Source organism: Haliotis rubra, unplaced genomic scaffold, assembly GCF_003918875.1.
Source record: "Haliotis rubra isolate DU_JTF1 unplaced genomic scaffold, ASM391887v1 Scf318, whole genome shotgun sequence".
Taxonomy (NCBI): Eukaryota; Metazoa; Mollusca; class Gastropoda; order Lepetellida; family Haliotidae; genus Haliotis; species Haliotis rubra.
The window spans coordinates 11671-31185 of NW_025766989.1; the positions used below are offsets into that span (position 1 = coordinate 11671).

Genomic DNA, 19515 nt, shown 5'->3' on the forward strand with positions numbered 1-19515 from the left:
TTCGATTTTGTAACTCGTCTTGTAGTTAGTACTGCTGTCATGTTGCAGTGGTTTCTTTTCAACGAGACCCGTGAAGATCCTGGTTAGATTTGATCTTCAGTAACCCATGCTTGTCGTAAGAGGCGACTAACGGGTTCGGGTGGTCAGGCTCGCTGACTTGGTTGACACACGTCATCATATCCCCATTGCGTAGAGCGATGCTCATGCTGTTGATCACTGGATTGTCTGGTCCAGACTCGATTATTTACAGACCGCCGCCATATAGCTGGAATATTGCTGAGTGCGGCGTAAAACTAAACTCACTCACTCTTTTGACCTATATGGTTTAGTGTGGGTATTGAATCAAGAGGCCGGTAGGGTAGCATCACTTGCATTGATGATACTCCCAACGATATGATATTTCGCAGAGTGCGGCGTAAAACTAAACTCAATTTTCAACGATAATGAGGATACAACTGTCTGTTGTGAATATTTCTGTACACAATATCCAAGTAATAGAATACTAGGAAGTCGGTAACAAGCCGAGTCTTGATGAGATGAAGTTGGAATTATCAGCATCGATCTTCGCAACTGGGATACTTGACACGCATCAGCCTATGTTGCAAGTCTTGACCACTCGACCCTTGAACCCCTCGACGTTGTCTCTTACGAAATACATGAATAAAAGACTAGTTCTATCCAATATTTCTAAGGGCTTGGATCATTTAAAGGAACACGTGGAAGTAATCATGATTCAGAAAATCTTGTCTGAAACTTCCACTATTCACAATAGGTTTACCGTCGGTGGAAAATATAACAAAACTGCCATGTTGCTGTGTCTGAAAGTTAATTGAGAAATACGATTTGTTACATCGGAAGGCGTTCATCAGCAGTCTTCAACATAGTCTCTAAGGCTCTGAATCGCAGTCAGTTTCATGCTGCAACCATCGGTACAGCTGAAAGTAGTGTAGAGAGAATCTGCCTTGGACGGCAAGAGGTTCGCAAAAATCAGGATCTGAAACAACAAAAAGACCAGCATACATTTCAGCAATAGAGTAGAAATTCACTGAAGACCTTTCTGCATGGTGAGAACTAAGTGCTCGTAAACATGCTAGTTTTGACTATCCACAGAAATAGATTAATCATGATTGATTCCAAATGTCAAAGAAGGTTATTTTATGGCGTAATGGCTTTCAGTTTATGAATAAACATGTATTCTACCCCGAGGGACAAATTGTACGTACGTACTAGCCCGTATGTTACAGTTATCAGTATTAACCTATTGGCACACTAAGGTTAATTTGCAGTGTTAGCTTATCCACGCGCTTACCTTAGTTATCAGGATTTTCTCACTAGCATACTAACTTTAGTTGTTGGCGTTAAATGACTTACTATATGCATACACAATGTTAGAAAGTGGTCAAATGTAACATGTTATATTTGGGATTACACTTTCCTAGTAAAGTACTTTTTGGGTTGAGTCCCATTCGGGATGTGCACCTAATCGCCAGCACAACCCACTGGTCATACCCCACTTTGCCGGACAGCTGATGTGATGATAACGGATTAAGAGTAACGGTCCGCTGGTTTGCCGGCTATAGTCTGTTTTCAGTGAGTAGTTGTCACCAACAGTCATTTAGTCATTTATATTAGCTGAATTAAGTGAAGCTTATTAAAATGATTATTTCTTAAGTTGTGCCTGTATATATAATGTAGACATGGTTCGCTCATTGCAAAATGGCAAATGCTCAAGTTAACATTCAGTTCATTCTAAAATCGAGGGGAGGTAGGTAGACACTTAATCTATCTAGATCACAAGTTTAGGGTTAAGAACACAGAAAGGGACGAATTCATTGGAAATGGTGTAAGACAGGTTGTCCTGCAACCGCCAACACCGTCAGTGATGTTCTCAGCAGTTCCAGGAACATAAGGGGCGGTGGGGTAGCCTAATGGTTAAAGCGTTGGCTCGTCACGCCGAAGACCCGGGTTCAAATCCCCACATGGATACAATGTGTGAAGCCCATTTCTGGTGTCCCCCCGCCGTGATGTTGCTGGAATATTGCTAAAAGCGGCGTAAAACCAAACTCAGTCAGTCAGTCAGTCAAGGAACATACACAACCACCAGCAAGATCAAGTTCAGTTTAGAAAATATTTATGTTTATATTTATTTATGTCTTCAGTTACCATTTTCTTATTTTCAGAAAATGTACGAAATGTGTATTTATAAATTTTATCATGAAGATAAAATGTACCAAAAATGTTGGAATTGGTGAAAGATAAAAAAATCGAGATGAAGGTTCAGTGTGTACTTTCTTAGGCCGAAACAGACTATAAGTTAATACCCTATTGCTTAAGGGAGTATCGCGCATCAGTGAAGTTTTATCTATAACAAAAGCGTCCGGCAAAATGGGAACCCCCCAACCCACTCAGCCATTTAGTGGAAGTCGACTGACGGGATCGGGTGGTCAGACTCGCTGACTTGGTTGACACGTCATCGTATCCCAATTGCGCAGATCGATGCTCATGTTGTTGATCACTGGAATGTCTGTTTCAGACGCGATTATTTCAAGACCGCCGCCATAAAACTGGAATATTGCTGAGTGCGGCGTAAAACTCAACTCATTCACTCACTGAAAAAAGAGCACAGAATACACCAGGGGCTTTCAAACAGCTTTGAGCCTAAAATACTTTTGATATGTGCATGATAAAAATAACTGTATGATATTGAAGAATGGTTTATATCATTCACATAAACGTAATATGGACATGTTCATGTCACTGGTTTCCGGTCACGTGACATCTAATCACATATTTCCCTGGAGAGCGATTAACAGCAGTACGAGTACTGAGTCCCATGGGGTACTCATACTGCTATCAATCACACTTCAATGTGCTTCGCTGGGTGGCCCGCGAAGACCAAAACTTTTAAGACTGCTCTGTACTCAAGCTTATCAATTTCTTCCGTTTCAGTAGGGGTACATGTGACCGGCTACTGATAGCCCCTCGTATATCCGGAGTTGCGTGAACTGTATCAAAATGCATCCCAGTAGTCGCCTCTAACACTTGTTTTGGAATGCAATTAAATTATGCACTTCTAATCACTAATTAAGCTTTTGATAAAAATCAGCTATCTTTTACTATTAACAGAGGAATCATAACTTGTATTCGAAAACAAGATAAAGACAGAAGACACATGAAAAACTGGCGACCTATCACTCTATGCAAGAATATTCACAGTCATGCAAGAATTGATAACCCATTTTGGAGAGATGTTTTATCTATTTGGAGTAAAAATTATAAACAACAACATAGATAAATACTTGTCAACCAGAAGAAATCTTGGTTGAATCACCCATTTAGACATACTAATTTCTTCATTGAAGATTGGTTTAACAGAGATATTCATACAATAAGAGATATATGGGGTGAAAATGTTTTTTTCGTCTTTCAATGAAATACAAAAACCTTTACTGCATCAATGGAACAGTTTTAGAGTACAATAAAATCATCTTAAATATTCCCAAATCTTGGAAAAATACTCTTTTATTTGATCCTGTAAGTACTCAAAACCTCTCACTAAACTCAAGTCTTTAAGACCTCTATCTCAAATGAAGGAATGTAGAATATTCTATGACAAACTTATAGCAAATGATACCCCACCTACAGTTTGTCAGAAATGGCAAAACGAACTAAATATAGATATTTCATGGAACATAGTGTTTAAAAAATACAGAAACTGCACAAAGGATGTAAAGCTTTTAGATTTTCAGTATAGATTTATAAACAGAGCAATTTATCCCAGAAAAGAGTTGTTGCAAATGAAGATAATTGAAACAAATATTTGCTCTTTTTGTCAATCTAAACCAGAAAGCCTCCAACATGTATTCATAAAATGAAATCTTGTACGGGAATTTTGGAGAAAGGTTGAACACTTTTTTAATCTCACACATTGTGATGTTCCCATTTCAGACAATTTCAAGACATTCTCTTTTGCAACAGTTCAGCTAGTCTACTAGCAACACACATTATTCTGTTGGCCAAATAATATATTCATACTTCAAGTATAAAACAGAATGAACTATCCATTGACTGTCTCGCTAATATCGTCAAGGATGTGTACAAAGTAGAAAGAATTGTTGCTTGTAAGAACAATGCTTTGCCTTAATTTAATTCCAAATTGAAACCTCTGAACAATGTATTAGAGATATAATTATACACCTGACATGTCCATTTTATGAGCGCATCACTGTATATGATTTGTAAAACAATGATATGACATATGTATCTACACCTGCTGAAGTGAAATGAATAACAAGAATGTGGAAAAAAAATAAAAATTGTTGTAATTATTTGTTTGACCCGTGACGATCCAGACTAGAATTGATCTTCAGCAACCCATGCAAAACGTATAACGCTCCTAACACGATCAGGTGGTCAGACTTGCTATGGTTGAAACATGGCATCGTATCTCAATTGCATAGGTAGATGCTCATGCTGTTGGCCACTGGATTGCTTGGTCCAGACTCGATTATTAACAGACCGCCGCCATGTAGCTGGAATATGGCTAAATGCCTTTAGGAGCGACCACTCTATATGCGTAATTTATTACTTGTACATTCTTTGGTTTTTATGGTTGTTACAATCATGGTATTGCATACTTTCAACCTATGGGCTATTCTTAAACTAAATACACAGTACTTGCGTACTTTCGTATGGGTGGAAAGAGACAACATTCTTTACATGCTAGAAGAATGTCCAGTGCCAACGGGTAAAAGCCGCAGAATGTTCAAGGTGAATGCCACTTATCAAGAAACTATCCGTGTGTGAATTGATAATGTAAATGTGGCGTATATGGATGACAATTCCTAGAGTCTTTTATGATGCAGTTCATGTTCAAGTTTCTAAGTTTTATAAGTTCATACGTCAAAAGTTCTTCGAAAGATCTGCTTTGTTCCTTGCTTATGATAGTATCACTAATGTCCATTAAAGTTGGCGACAGGTAATTTACGTAACAGTGGTATTTTGATCAGCACCTCTGTGTTCATGTTCATGATCATGTTAACCAAAAGTTGGATTCATGTATTAGTTGTCAATTTGGTACAAAACGTCAAACTACATTGTAAATGTATCCATAGTTGCACTTATTGTCATTTGGTGTTGTTTATTTGTATTAAAATTAATGAAAAATTGTAATTAACGTCACTCAAAAAAATAAAGAAAAAAGAATGAGTTGTAACACATTTGACGGTTGAGATCGTTGGGACCAGCATGTCTGACTATTACTTTACGATACAGTATCACAGTGACAGGTGATAATCAAATGTGAAATGTGCATTTCCATTGTATAAACAGATCTGATATAATAAAGTAGACGCCCAGTTGTTCATATTGCTTTTCCACACAAATGACATGCGAAACTGTCTATCTTATTCTTCTGTTTTTGAAAATATCAACGTATTGCTATTTGAAAGACAGCTTGTCATTGTTACTTGGGTGTCGTCACGTAAGTTTCATTGTAACTTCAGGGTACAATAGTATAAAGAGCTGTTGCAAGGTTTGTTTGTAACTGAGTGCTGAATAGTTAGCAACAGATTCTCTAATGCTTGTACTTCATGAAAAGTACATCAAACGTTGCTTTCCCGCGAGTTTCCACTGGCAATACACTTTAACTGAAAATGGATCGATGTGTATCGTTTTGAACGACAGTACACAAACAATATGCAGTGGGATTCTATCATGTTGTTTCCGATGACGTTCGTTAAGACGTTTCCAGGTAGGATGAACCAGAACATCCAAAAACATTACAGGATACCATTTGTGTCTTCAGAAACCTGTTAAAAAATCTTCCAATAACAGACCGACACCAGTTTAACATAATAGCTACCTGAAGACGGCGATTTCCAAATCTGTCACAAAACTACATTCAAGGAGAGTACATAGCTAACATGCTACTGTAGAAAATACAAACCAACAGTACTGATGTCTAACTAATACTATTGGAATGACCGTCCACTGAAATGCAAGGAGGAATTGCATGAACCAAGCGTAATGTTCTAGGTTTGGTAAGGGGCTCTGTTTTGCCTTCGAGACGGCTCGTATTCATTTTTCGAAGCTGTTTTTTTACTTCTAACGACCTATCATAAAATAAAAATTTCATGATTCTGTATATATTATTAGAAAAAAAGAATACTAAAATATTAAGCATTACGGCAAGCTCGTATATTTCAATATTAATTTGAACACACGGTTTGAAAATATACTGAGGCATAAATATAATACCGCGCTCGGCAGACGGTAACGGTGTCTAATAATTAAATTTAGTTACTGTGGTTGTTTTAGGTGGACTGTTCAAAAGGTAAATTCCAGCATTAATCTGTTGTCGGTTTAAATAGATTTCTGATAAACTCTGTCCCGTCACTGTACTGTTTTCAGTCATATAAAACTCAAGACATTAATATTGTGGCATCATTGAAGCCATTATCTCATAACAAAATCAGGTGAGTGATGTAACGATCAGTCTGGTCCAGCAATAAAAAAGACAATGTGTTATCAATAACGAACAACTTTAACGTGTTTTTGGAATATATTGTAATTCTGCACTTCTAACCACTAATTAATGTACATTTAATCAGTTGTTTGGATCTGGTCTTCAGCAACCAAAGCTAGTCGTATAAACCTACTACCAGGGTCCGGTGGTCAGACTTACTATCATGGTTGACACATGTTATCGTATCTCATTGCATAGATAGATACTCAAGCACTGGATTACCTGGTCCAGACACGATTATTTACAGGCCCCCGCCATGTAGCTGGAATATTGCTTAGTGCGGCGTTAAACAATAAACAAACAACATGATTGAAACGTCTTATCAACTTCGATATCGTGTAAGAATCGATCTTCAGTAGCCTATGTCTGTCTTTAGAGGTGGACACAGGATATGCATATCTTCATTGCGTGTACATTCTTTGGTTTTTAGGGTAGTGCGTACGGTTACAATCGTGGATTTGTATAATCTCAACCTATGGTCTATCATTAAACTAAATACGTTGTACATAAGTGAACGGTAGTTCAAAGAGCTGCCTCCAAAACATTTCCTCGTACTGTGAATTGATCTATGAGCGATTCAAGGTAGCTAAAATATCGTACCTGAAAGCGAAACAATCTCTTGACAAGATTCAACATTGATATCAGAATATTTTGAAGATGCCTACAGTGAATGAAGAGATAAACTGCTTGAGTTAGGCAATTCCATGATATTCATTCATGTGCAATTCCATTGTACAAGATGGACATAGTTCTTCGTGATGGACACGTTTAGAATAGTGGTTTCAGCGGAAGCAACAGGAAGTCAACTCAGTACTCTGGGATGATCAGGATCCGGCATACTTAACGTCTTCCTTGCAACTGTGACTTACCCGTGCTGGAACTTGTCCCAGGACTTTGTAGAAAGCTAATTCTTTATCCTGGTTGAGTAAGTCTGCTCTCAGACGTAAGATCTGTTGAGTCAGGCTGTTCAAAGCGGTCGGGGTTGTTTTGCCTGCAAGGAAAGTATTATGTCAAAATAGGAATCTCTGAACAGAATCGAAATATGTGACTTATTTTCGCAGGAATGATCTGGCTATGTTGGGATTGCTGTTACATGACTCTGAGTGAGTGAGTGAGAGTGAGTGGGTGAGTGAGTGAGTGAGTGAGTGGGTGAGTGAGTGAGTGAGTGATGCCAGCTTCCATTTTGTTTTTGTATCAGTTTATGGCAACGGTCACCAACATTGCAGTTAATGACAAACACACTAACTAATCGTGTAATACATTAAAATGTAAAACTGTCAAAAACTCTGAAATGAAATGAAAAATACAGAAATTGTTTTTATCAATACACATGTTTATGTAATTAACAGACATTTCATTCATGTATGCATTTCGTCTTTTAATGTGCATTTCGATGACAACAGTATGAGCATCAATCTACACAATTGGGATACGATGACATGCGTCATCCAAGTCAGTGAGCTTGACCACTCCATCCCTGTAGTTGACTTGTACGACAGTCATGGGGTTCTGAAGATCAGTTCTAACCCTGATCTTCACGGGTAAACAGTAACGGACTTACCGGGTGCAAATGTGACTTCAATGAAGTACAGGTTAGAATCCGAAAAGCTGCTGGGTCCATTCCCTTGTAATGTATTGGTTACACCAAGATCATCTGCCAAACTCTCACCATCGTACAGTGTAGTTACAGAGAAATCCGCTCCAATCTTAACATACCGATATGTCAACCAGTTCCATGAGCAGCCGGATCTAGCGGTTACAACTGACATGGAATGAGAATGAATTGGGTGGGTGAGTGAGTGAGTTAATATATAGTTATCGTTACATCGGCAATATTTCAGCCATATCGTGACGAGAACCAATATGACATTGATAAGGAATAAATGTAAAATATAATATAAAACCTGTCCTCAAGGGACAGTAAAACAACTAGAGCATCACAGTTAGATTTAAAACTAGCATTTACTGTTAAAATACACACAGTTCACTATACGGACAATGCACAGTATTAAACTGGCTATAGATCGCCAGCAACTGAAGGTAGATCACCATACTAGGGACCATGGAGACTTGCAGTACGAGAATGAATAGAATAATAACGGTATGACAAATACATTAAATGTAATTATTAATCACGTTTTCATGATATCCATTTCAATAAATACATACTTTCATTACCTGAGGGCCAAACAGTTGTCGGTGTTTTTGCCCTCGCATTTACAGTCCCACTTTTAGAATCTATCTCGTTATGAACGCTCTCAAAGCAAGTCTGGTTTTGTATGTTACCGACCAAGGACGGTAAGTCTAAGCCAAATTCCGGTGTAAATTTGCAATTACAGCTGTCGGTATTTACGAGCGCTTGAGGCAAACACTAATCTCTTCTCCCGTTAGGCCACATAAAAGTAATTTCTTGCGTCTCATTACCGCCCGACACTAAAATTTGGCCCGATCCTATTTTTTGCTATATATACTGAAAGCCATTAAAAATGCAATTTGAAATTCATACTTTCTTTACTGACACTAATTTCAACATATATAAACCTAACTGGCAGATTTGTTATAAGTGAACATCTGTGAATAACTTCATCTGAAAATGTCCAGTCAATAACAACATCAGGGACGCAACAACGACATCACACAAAGGAGGGGTCCACCGTGCGCTGCAAGACCTGCTCGCAGTCTTTGGGGCATTGAAAGACACATTTCTCAGGAACAGCTGTTGGATGGTCTGCAGCCTCTGATGGTCTGTGGTCTGATCATGACACCATCCCCTCCAAAACGATCATGTCTTTCTCCTTTACGTCGATAAATCTGTTGACGTCCATCTGCAAAGGATAAATTAAACCTGGATTCATCTGAAAAAATGACATCTGGCCATGTCCTGTTGCCAAGATTGGCCCCATTTGCTGCCCATCGCTGTCTGGCAAGTCTGTGGCGATGCAATAAGGTTGGACCACGGTACGGGTGACGACACCGGATGTTGAAGGCAGCAAGGCGTCCTTGCACCTTTTGGGCGCTGAAATGACGGTGACTTGTCCCAATTGTCCTCCTTGCCTAATCATCAGCTGTTTGGAACAGATTTCGCAAGTGTGAAATTCGGATATTGCGGTTTTGTCAAGCTGTTATCACAGGTGGTGCACCAGGTCGCGGACGATCAGCAACACTTCCGGTAGCCCGAAAACGTTGTCTGAGTCGACTTACAGTGGATGGATGCACATTAAAGTGCCTGGCAATCATCACATCTGTAGCACCTTGGCTGACCATACCGATAACCTGATTCCTTTCGTCTTGTGTCAAGTGTGGCATTTTTCTCAAAGTGATTGAGTTCCACAATTACTTGTGCTTTAACAGGGCCTGGGTGCAGGTAATGCATGTGCACAACGTGTTTCATGAATGTGGTTGTGTTTACGAGAAATGTCAAAGGTTCAGTTTTAAGTATCAAAGTTCATGTGAGAGGAATGCTCCGGGACTCGAACTCGAAATGGGCCAAATTAACAGCCTTTTATCCTTACATCGTCTCTATCGCAGGAAAAAGTCTTCAATAGAACTTTTGTAAGTTTCAGGACAACTAATACCAATTGCGTTTTTAATGGCTTTCAGTATATTTTGCTCAGGTTAATTCGAGTATATAAAGCCGGCAGACTTCCGAAATCCGTCTCAGCTTCCGGCATTCATAGTTTTCGACTAACATTGTACAGAAAATCAGAAAAAAATATGAAAAAGTAAAAATATAATCCGCCCTACCTATCCATTTATTTATTTTTTTTAAAAGTGACGAGAAACAAGAAATATATTTTTGTGGCCTTTTGCTAAGAAGAGGATTCACCGAGGAAAATCAAGTAATTATAGCAATGAACGTTTTATTGTTGTTTCTAAATATACTTACCTACAATTGCTCTAGGTTCCCCTCTAACCTGGAATTATATATTGAAAGCAAAGTCAACATTACGGTGGTGAAATATTTCCTGAAATGATGCGACAGGTGTATAAGAAGAAATATGGACGCGACAACAAAACCTGTTTTAGTAATATTAAGACATATCTAAGAGTAAGATTTTTGTTTGTTGTTTAACGCCGTAATATTCGATCCATATGGCGGCGGTCTGTAAATAATCATGTCTTGACCAGAAAATCAAGTGATCAATCTATGTGAGCATCGATCTATTCCCTTGGGACATGTCAGCATGCCAACCCGATCCCGTCAGTCGCCGTTTACGACAAGCATGGGTTGCTGAAGATCAGTTCTAACCCGATCTTCACGGGTAAGTTAGATATGGGACACCGCCTTATTTCTGTTAAAACCCCTAAGAAGGTAAAGCTACAAATTTAAGAGCTGTTCACTACACCAATGGCACCAGCATGTTTACCATAAAACGTTTGGTAGGCTTTATAAAGGCCTCTGATGAAAGAAATTCTATGTGTCTCTTGAACAATCAAGTGAATATAGGATGGGAATGCCACACTAACTCGGTGCGCCTAGTGGCTGCAAGAGTTGTATGCTCCCCAGGGAGTTGAGATTGACAATACGATGTGCCGTTGAGATTGACATCCAGTGAACGAGGAAAAAAAACAAAGTGCCTTTGAGCAGCTGAGCTGAGCTGGATATCGGCGCTATACAAATGTATGTATGTATGTATGTATGTATGTATGTATGTATGTATGTATGTATGTATGTATGTATGTATGTATGTATGTATGTATGTATGTATGTATGTATGTATGTATGTATGTATGTATGTATGTATGTATGTATGTATGTATGTATGTATGTATGTATGTATGTATGTATGTATGTATGTATGTATGTATGTATATGCATATGCATGCATGCATGTATATATAGAGAATCTCACCCGAGTGTCTTTTGATATCAAATATATCACCACGAGTTGATAAAAGTGAGAAAACTCCTCGGCAAGCCTCGGGTTTTATCTTTTATCAAGTGGTGATATATTTGATATCAAAAGACACTCGGGTGAGATTCTCTATACATGCATGCATGCATACATACATACATACATATATATAGTGAGTTGATAAAAGTGGCAAGCCTCGGAGTTTTCTCACTTTTATCAACGAGTGGTGATATATTTGATATCAAAAGACACGAGGGTGAGATTCTATTTATCATCCAATATCATACTTAATTTGTCGTTGAAAGAAAATAAAAACGAAACATCATCTGGAACAAGTTCATTTTGAAGACTTGCGTATGAATACATCTGAGTAAACAAGAGTGATGGAAGAGGGAACGATTGACAACGTTACGTCATAAAAAAACAAGCACATAACAAAATAGTGCTAACAGTTTTGGCTTTAAATTATGCAATGCATACTTGTCACCATTTCGCGGGGGCATTGCAAGTTAAATTTTATGTTGTTAAAACAAATCATGAACAAAAATAACTCTTTCGACCTCAAAGAAGAAACTTTCAAACATTTGAAGTCTCGCGCACAAGTCAGTTCGAAACCAAGCATGGCGGTAGCCACACTTCACTCGGAGTCAGTGTCACTCTCAATGACAGGTCTACGACGCTTGTCAGAGGAAAAGTTGTTGACATTTACGGTGAAAGACCCCCCTGCAATGTAACTAGAGCCAAATACTGACTGGAGGTGGTTTCTCTTGCTAGAAACACAAGTGGTGTTGGAAGCATATGTCATGGACAAGCAACAGTCGTTATGGCGGGGTGCCGGGGCTTTGTTTACATCCCTCCTCGCCTCGCTATAACACGGGACCAGCTGGCCTGAAACTGAAGAATCTGAATTTGAGAGAATGGAAGATATCTCGCTGTGCTGTGCATCACTGATGTGAGAATAGTTATTGATACTTTGGATATTTTTGTGCCCAGTGATCTGCATTATATGTGACGGCGGGACATTGTTGTCGCTCAACTTTTGAACCAAGTGCTTTCGGGCACTGTGATTCGTAAGTTTTCTGTCACTTGACAGACCAGCTGCTGTTGACATGCGCTTCATAAACGATTCCAGTTTATGGATGCCAACTGGTTGTCGTTTGAACCACACCGAGTCAACAGGTGGGTTTTTTACAGTGGTGCAGGACACATAAAATGGAGACTCTGGGTAGCTATAGCCAACCGGACGCAAGCGCTTGTAGGCTTTAAACATCTCGACCGGGCACTGCTCTTTATTATTGGGAAGAGCCCACATTTTTGGACTGACAACCCGGGTGCCTGTTTGATCCCCCTGGCGTGTTTTGGAGACCCTCTCAGTAAGTTCTAGGAATTCCCGGCCATTACTGTCCACTTTCAATTCAACATCCCCCCACTTCATCTGTTTATGCTCGTGGCTTCCCCTCAAGCCGAAATGGATAGTGTTGTTAAACCACAGGGAGTTTAGTATGGATTCTGGTGATGAATATCCAAGCTGCTGCTTCGCCCAAAACTGCTGTATTTCTTCGTCAGTGATCGCAACTGATCTATGGGGTAAGTTTCCTTTCCCTAGCGACTTAAGTTGTTTTTGTTTTGCTGACATGACCTCTCTGTATTTAGTGAACTCGACGCTCCCCCGGAGTGTGTACCCATAGGTATGTCGCCGTAAATATCGTTCTACAGATGAGTTTATTCCACGAAGGGAATTAGTTTCGAATTCGTTCCCATCGACCCTTTTGGTAGAAACGATAAATTTGCAGAGATAGTTGTTGAGTTCCAGGGGGGATATGACATGAATAGGGCGTGTTTCACCAAGCGTGACTAGAAACTGGGACACAAGATTTGTGTCACGGAGAGTTTTTCGAGCGGTGTTTTTGTTTTCTTGCATCTGTATCAGCTTGTCAACATCATTGTCACTCACTTGTGCGAATCTTGAGTTTACATTGTTGTTGTTGTTTAAATCCTGGGGCGGCAGAGTAGCATGAGATGTTGTAGCTGATGTTGTAGTATTAGTACATGTTGACATAGCTGATGACGTCTGCTCACCTAATGTTGTCAAGGTGGGTGGGGCAATTAATGATAGTCGAGTTTCCATCACTTCCACTGTCCAGTCAATTCCATCTATTGAACAGATATACCTTCCCTCACCTACATAGGAAGTAATAGTGGCTTGGCCAGATCCATCAATTGAAACTTTGTCACCTGTCAAAAATGACTTAATTGCAGCAGCCATCTTTGTTTACAGCTAGAGGAGATGAAAGTAGTCCAGAAATATTGACCAATCAGCAATTAGCTCAAAACTTACCAAAACGATATCTCCTAGGAGATATCGCTTGATCTTTGACAAGCGATATCTCCTCTGGAAACTAGTATTGGATGATAAATGTATGTATGTATGTATGTATGTCTGTCTGTATGTATGTATGTATGTCTGTCTGTCTGTCTGTCTGTCTGTCTGTCTGTCTGTCTGTCTGTCTGTCTGTCTGTATGTATGTATACTCAGTCTACCATTCAAAATATCATATTAGGATATGATCTGCCCATTCTATAACGTGATCTGCATTTTTATAACGTGATGTGTCAATATTATATTATAAGACCACCACCACTAAATATTACTTCGTTTATATTATCTACATGTGCTATTATATCACCTGTTCGTTTTATGATAATATACTACGGTTATAACGAACTCAATGTTATTTCCTTATAACCGTATTTCGACTAAAATGTAAGTAAGAGGTCTGGGCCAAGAAGTTGTATTTTTTTGTATCCGTCAGTTCGTTATAAACGAAGTTTCCTGTATTTTTAACTGACATATAAGAAATTTATCAGTTTATCATTAGTTTATCAGTTCACAATGTACCGTTTCCTTTTGGCAGTTTGATTTTAATAACAACTTCATCAGTCAGCAATTGCCATACATAATCACAGATAAATACATTAAATTACAAGATAGCCTAACAAATCATGAACGTATGAGTCTGTGCGTTGGGTACCTCACCCATGTGAACGGCGTTGGTCTTATGGCAAACGAGTGAGTTGCATTTCACGCCACTTTTAGCAATATTCCAGCTATACACGGCGGGGCACACCAGGACCCCGTTCCTCAAAGCGATCGTAGCGCTACGACAGTCGTAAGTCTGTGTTAAAGTATGGGAGTTACGATCACCTTAGCGCTACGACGGTCGTAAGTCTGTGTTAAAGTATGGGAGTTACGACTGTCGTAGCGCTACGATCGCTTTGAGGAACGGGGCCCAGAAATGGGCTTCACACGCTGTACCCATATGGGTATCGAACTCACGCGTTATCGGCGTAACGTGCGAACGCTCTAACCACTAGGCTACCCATCACCCCCAATTGCAAACAAGATTAAGCTAGTATGAAAATATAATGTCTGTTCCAACGAGCACTGATACGGTTGTCACACATTTTTACACACATTATGCATATGATCTTAAAATGAGATAACTAGTTGAGTGCCGAAGTATTTCGAATAGCTAATTATTTTCCAGACGATCAGCAATATAGATAAGCTTTAAAATGGTGAAGAAACTATTGATTGTTTTATCAGGCGTTGATCATTAATACAATATTTATAATACTAGAAGCTATCTATAGTAATATCTGCAAATAATAGCCTGCCAGTCAACATATACCTTGGTAAAGAATGTCAGCGGTTCAGAGCAGCTAAAAACACTGAGAATCCACGTACTTGAATTTTGAGAACATAAACTAGTGCTCAAAAGTGTGTTTGACCATACTTGAAAAGAAAAGAAAAGCATGTGTAAATGTGCTGTTCCCATACATTGTATAGGTTGATTGTTGCATGTCGAAGACTCAATTTGTTTACAAACAACATCATATAGCTGTAATACTACTGAAACAAATATATACTCATGATATTGCCACAATTGTACAATTGACTCTGCTTTTGCAGAAATTTCTTCTGGATGTGGAAAGGGTTTTGTTCCTTCTACTTCAATTGACCACCACTATCTTCAACGCACGTCGAAACACGTCGACGTTTTGATGACGTAAGACGACAAATGACGTTAGGCATCATCCGTTCCCATTCCGTTGTTGAGCGGTGACAGGTGGCGCTGGTAGTCTTCTGATTTGTCGATCCAGGTAGACCCATATGCATTCTATCGGATTCATGTCGGGAGAACTTGCTGGACACGGCAAAACAACGATGTAAGCGTTATGCAGGAAGTCGTTTGTCAGCCTTGCTGTATGAGGCCTTGCGTTATCGTCATCACTGTACAGGCAAAACCTACTGTCGTCGGTGCACATCACACGTCGCCAATGATGCATCTACCAACGTCGAACTCGCTTGGTCCATGTAAATCGACGACGTCGGCTTTGAAGAGTCAGATGCATTCCGCGGTTGGGTCGACGTGCTCGAATACCATGTTCTTAGTCGTCGATACACTGTATGTTGACTGATGTCCTGCCGTTGACAACGTCGTTATAAAGCGATTTCTGAATTGTAGGGTGTGGCGTGGTCGACGACTTCTAAGCCTGTCTGACGCTTTGCCTGTTTATCCTAGTCGTTGCATCAGTCTGATGACAGTTGCTCGGGTGCAGCTGAAATATGTTAGGTCTTGCTGTTAAATGAACAGATTCAAAGCTCAGGTCACAAATCGGTGAAGTAAAGCAGCGTCGAGCTCGGAGAGTCTTCGGATGGGTGACCGTGTTTGGCAGCTTGACTCCTGAGAGTTTCTAGGACTTGAGTCCTGCCCCACAACGAAGCACATGTGACACATGTGGTCTCACCTTAGGCAAGTGAGTTTGTTCAAAATTGTCTCTGTTCACCCAGCAGGAAAATGGGTACCCGGTGGAAAAAAGTCATATGACTATAACCTTCTAGCGCCTAACAGACAGCTTGGGTTATCCGGGGTAATAATGTGCTGTGCCTTGATTGTTAGCGTTATGAGCATACCTAATGTGGAGTTTGGCGCTATATAAATGGACACATTGTTATTATTATTATTAAATGTAGTCATGTAAGACAGAGCTTTTCCTCCTCAGTGTACCCTCCTGGTAGACACTCCATCGTGGGTGGGGAGCGATGGCACCCCGACTCAGAAAGCCTTTACACGAATTGAAGATTTGTTCTCTTTGGATGACGAGGCTGCGAGAGCTTTCACCAGCCCCTATAATTGGTCTAGTGTCCTTACCAATTTCGCCCCAGATGCATCCGTATTCCATGGCAAAGGCAATCAAAGGTTTGGCCGGTGATATGAAATTTAAGAAGCTGAATAGATACGACCTGGGTCTCTAATTCAAGGATATTCACCATCTTAAAGACCTATTTTTAACTGATACATCAGATATTGCCCATGCCCCCCGTGAAACGTTGCTTAAACATTCCTCTTCTAATTATGTAGCCCTATTCCAAAATATCAAAATCATCTGGAAAAGGTAAATAAGCATTTAAATTCAGAAAATGCGGACGATAATGAAACATATTCCATTGACATGAACATGTCCAGGGTCGTACCATGGATGGACATCTAAGTCAAAGCCACAGAAATGGCGAAGTTGGTAGTAGAAGCAACGAGCCATGACATCATGTCGTTTGTGCCAAGGAAGGGCATCCACCGACCGGGTGTTGGACAATCTTTGTCAATTCATTGCACAATCAACATTTTATGCAAATCGTTTCTTTAAGAATCACATTGTGTTGATTGCGAGTGGGAGGTGATCAGTCCTAAGCAGCAAAATGGGAGCCCTCTGTTTCACTTAGGACTTAAGACCAGCCGACTGCATCCAGGCAAATGAGTCGGTTGGATTGCTTTTCTCTCTGTTCCATACACTGCATATATACACCATGCATGGTTTCCCAGATAGCCTTTCCACAAATGACCGACTGTGGTAGACTTGGTGAAGGACTTTACCTGGTTTTATCCCATCGCTGTACCGTCCAGCAGTACATCGCCATCAACAAAATCTACTTCGACTTTGAGATTCTGTCCAACAACCATGACGCGCTTAAAATAGTCGTGGAATTCCTTGTTTTTCCTTGTTGACATGTATCACCAGAGGATCATCTGATAATAAACATGTGCAAAAGTACACAGTGAAGGCTATCATGAAGAGCCTCCACAATAACCAAACCACAGCCTCCCAAAATGATTGACATATGCGAGGATGGTGGGCTTGGTTATAAGACAGGATTCTTCTGGCCATGCGGTCAAGACTCTGGATGTCTTGTGTTGTCCAATCAACTACTCCAATGGAATAGGAAAGCACAAATGACCGACTCTGGGCAGACTTGGTGAAGGACTTCACCTGGTTTACTCCCATCGCTGTACCGTCCAGCAGTACATCGGCATCAGCAAAATCAACCTCTGATCTGAAATGAATCTGCATGAGTCGAAGTTTCATCACAGTGAAATTGTCAATATGTCTCGTTGAGTTTGTTGTTTAACGCCGCACTGAGCAATGTTTCAGCTCTATGGCGGCGGTCTGTAAATAATCGAGTCTGGACCAGACATCATGAACATCGCTCTACGCAATTGGGATACGATGACATGTGTTAACCAAGTCAGCGAGCCTGACCACCAAATCCCGTCAGCCGACTTCCCCTGGATGGCTAAATGGGTTGTGCTGGCGATTTGGTGCCTGACTCTGAGGGTGTGGGTTCGAATCCCGAATGGAACTCCACCCAACAAAGGTACTAGAATATGTACTTTACTAAGAAAGTGTAATCCCAGATGTAACATGTGTTACATTTGACCACTTTCTAAACTTTCTAACATTGTGTATTCATATAGTAAGTCAGCTAACGCCAATAACTAAAGTTAGTATGCCAGTTAGAAAATCCTGATAACTAAGGTAAGTGCCTGGATAAGCTTACACTGCAAATTAACCTTAGTGTACCAATAGGTTAATACTGATAACTGTAACACGTGGGCTAGAAGGTACATACTTCTGAATTCGTATACCACTGAATCAAAATTGTTGAAATTGCACGAACATCAGTGAATGTGTACTGCGAAACGGAACAGCAAAGATGATAGAGAACAAGATTCGTTGTCGTTATATAACATTAGAGGGACGCGGGGCAATTTATGGAATTCAACTTTTGTATTATGAAAAACACGTCATTTGGAATATATTGTACTTCTTCATTAAATGAACTTCCCTCCCCCTTTCTATGTATATCACTTCTTATGACATCTAATATGTTATACAACGCTGGTACAAAATGGCTACAAACGAAAAACAGCATGTGTAGACGTACCTTGAAACGATAGATGTCGTCGATGCCATAGCTCTGCCAAATGTACTGACTGATTTTGCCGAGTTCACGATCTTCGTCCCTGTCTGCCAACGGAGGAAGCTTCACATCGAGCAAGTACTTGTTGTCATCTCCTTGACTCTCGACAATCATGGCCACCACGTATACCAACAGAACAACTACAACTACAATTAATTTCATCTTCTTTCGTTTGGCCTAAGGTCCCGAGAACAAGATATGGTGTGACTGTCTAACAATGATATGGCAGGAAAGTGTTTCTGTATTCATATTCACGTTTAAAGGCAACGTCACATTTAAGACCGGAAGAGACTGTGGTCATATTAGCACTTTGTATACAATGAGGGTTAACATCACAGGTCAGCGATCATCCGGTGTTATCGTTTACGGGGCGTATTGCTTATGGTCACAGAAGTTCAAGGCCAATTCCAATTATAAACATTTGAATGTGTACTGACTGAACGAGTTTGGTTTTACGATACTTTTAGCAATATTCCAACAACATCACGGCGGGGAACACCAGAAATGGGCTTCACTCATTGTACCCATGTAGGGATTCGAACCCGGGTCTTCGGCGTAAAGAGCCAACACTTTAACCACTAGGCTACCCCACCGCCCCGGAATGTGTACTGAGTCGAATGTGTAAGAGTGAGTGGGATTAGTTTTACGTCGCTTCTAGCAATATTCCAGCAAAATCATGGCGGGGGACACCAGAAATGGACTTCACATATTGCACCCATGTGAGGAATCAAACTCGGGTCTTCGGCATGACGAGCGGACTCTTTATCCATTAGGCTACCCCACTGCCCCGGAATGTGTAGAAGTGGTCTGAA

General features: G+C 40.1%; 1 protein-coding gene across 1 annotated transcript; it reads right to left on the bottom strand.

Annotated features, from left to right (window-relative positions):
• Positions 1 to 809: 809 nt before the first annotated feature.
• On the bottom strand, positions 810 to 18952 carry LOC124283587. The gene is made up of 5 exons (XM_046719570.1): positions 18668 to 18952; positions 10413 to 10440; positions 8088 to 8288; positions 7396 to 7517; positions 810 to 994 (listed from the first exon to the last, which is right to left on the bottom strand). Exons 1-5 carry the CDS (start codon positions 18863 to 18865, stop codon positions 866 to 868), a joined length of 678 nt encoding a protein of 225 aa, XP_046575526.1. The 5' UTR covers positions 18866 to 18952; the 3' UTR covers positions 810 to 865.
• Positions 18953 to 19515: the final 563 nt, after the last annotated feature.

Coding starts and splice junctions, on each gene's coding strand:
- LOC124283587 (XM_046719570.1), bottom strand. CDS start 18,865: ATGAAATTAATTGTAGTTGTAGTTGTTCTGTTGGTATACGTGGTGGCC. Junction 8,289..10,412: donor GGAACCTAGAGCAATTGTAG/GTAAGTATATTT, acceptor ATTCCATGTCAG/TTGTAACCGCTAGATCCGGC. Junction 995..7,395: donor TGGGACAAGTTCCAGCACGG/GTAAGTCACAGT, acceptor TTGTTGTTTCAG/ATCCTGATTTTTGCGAACCT.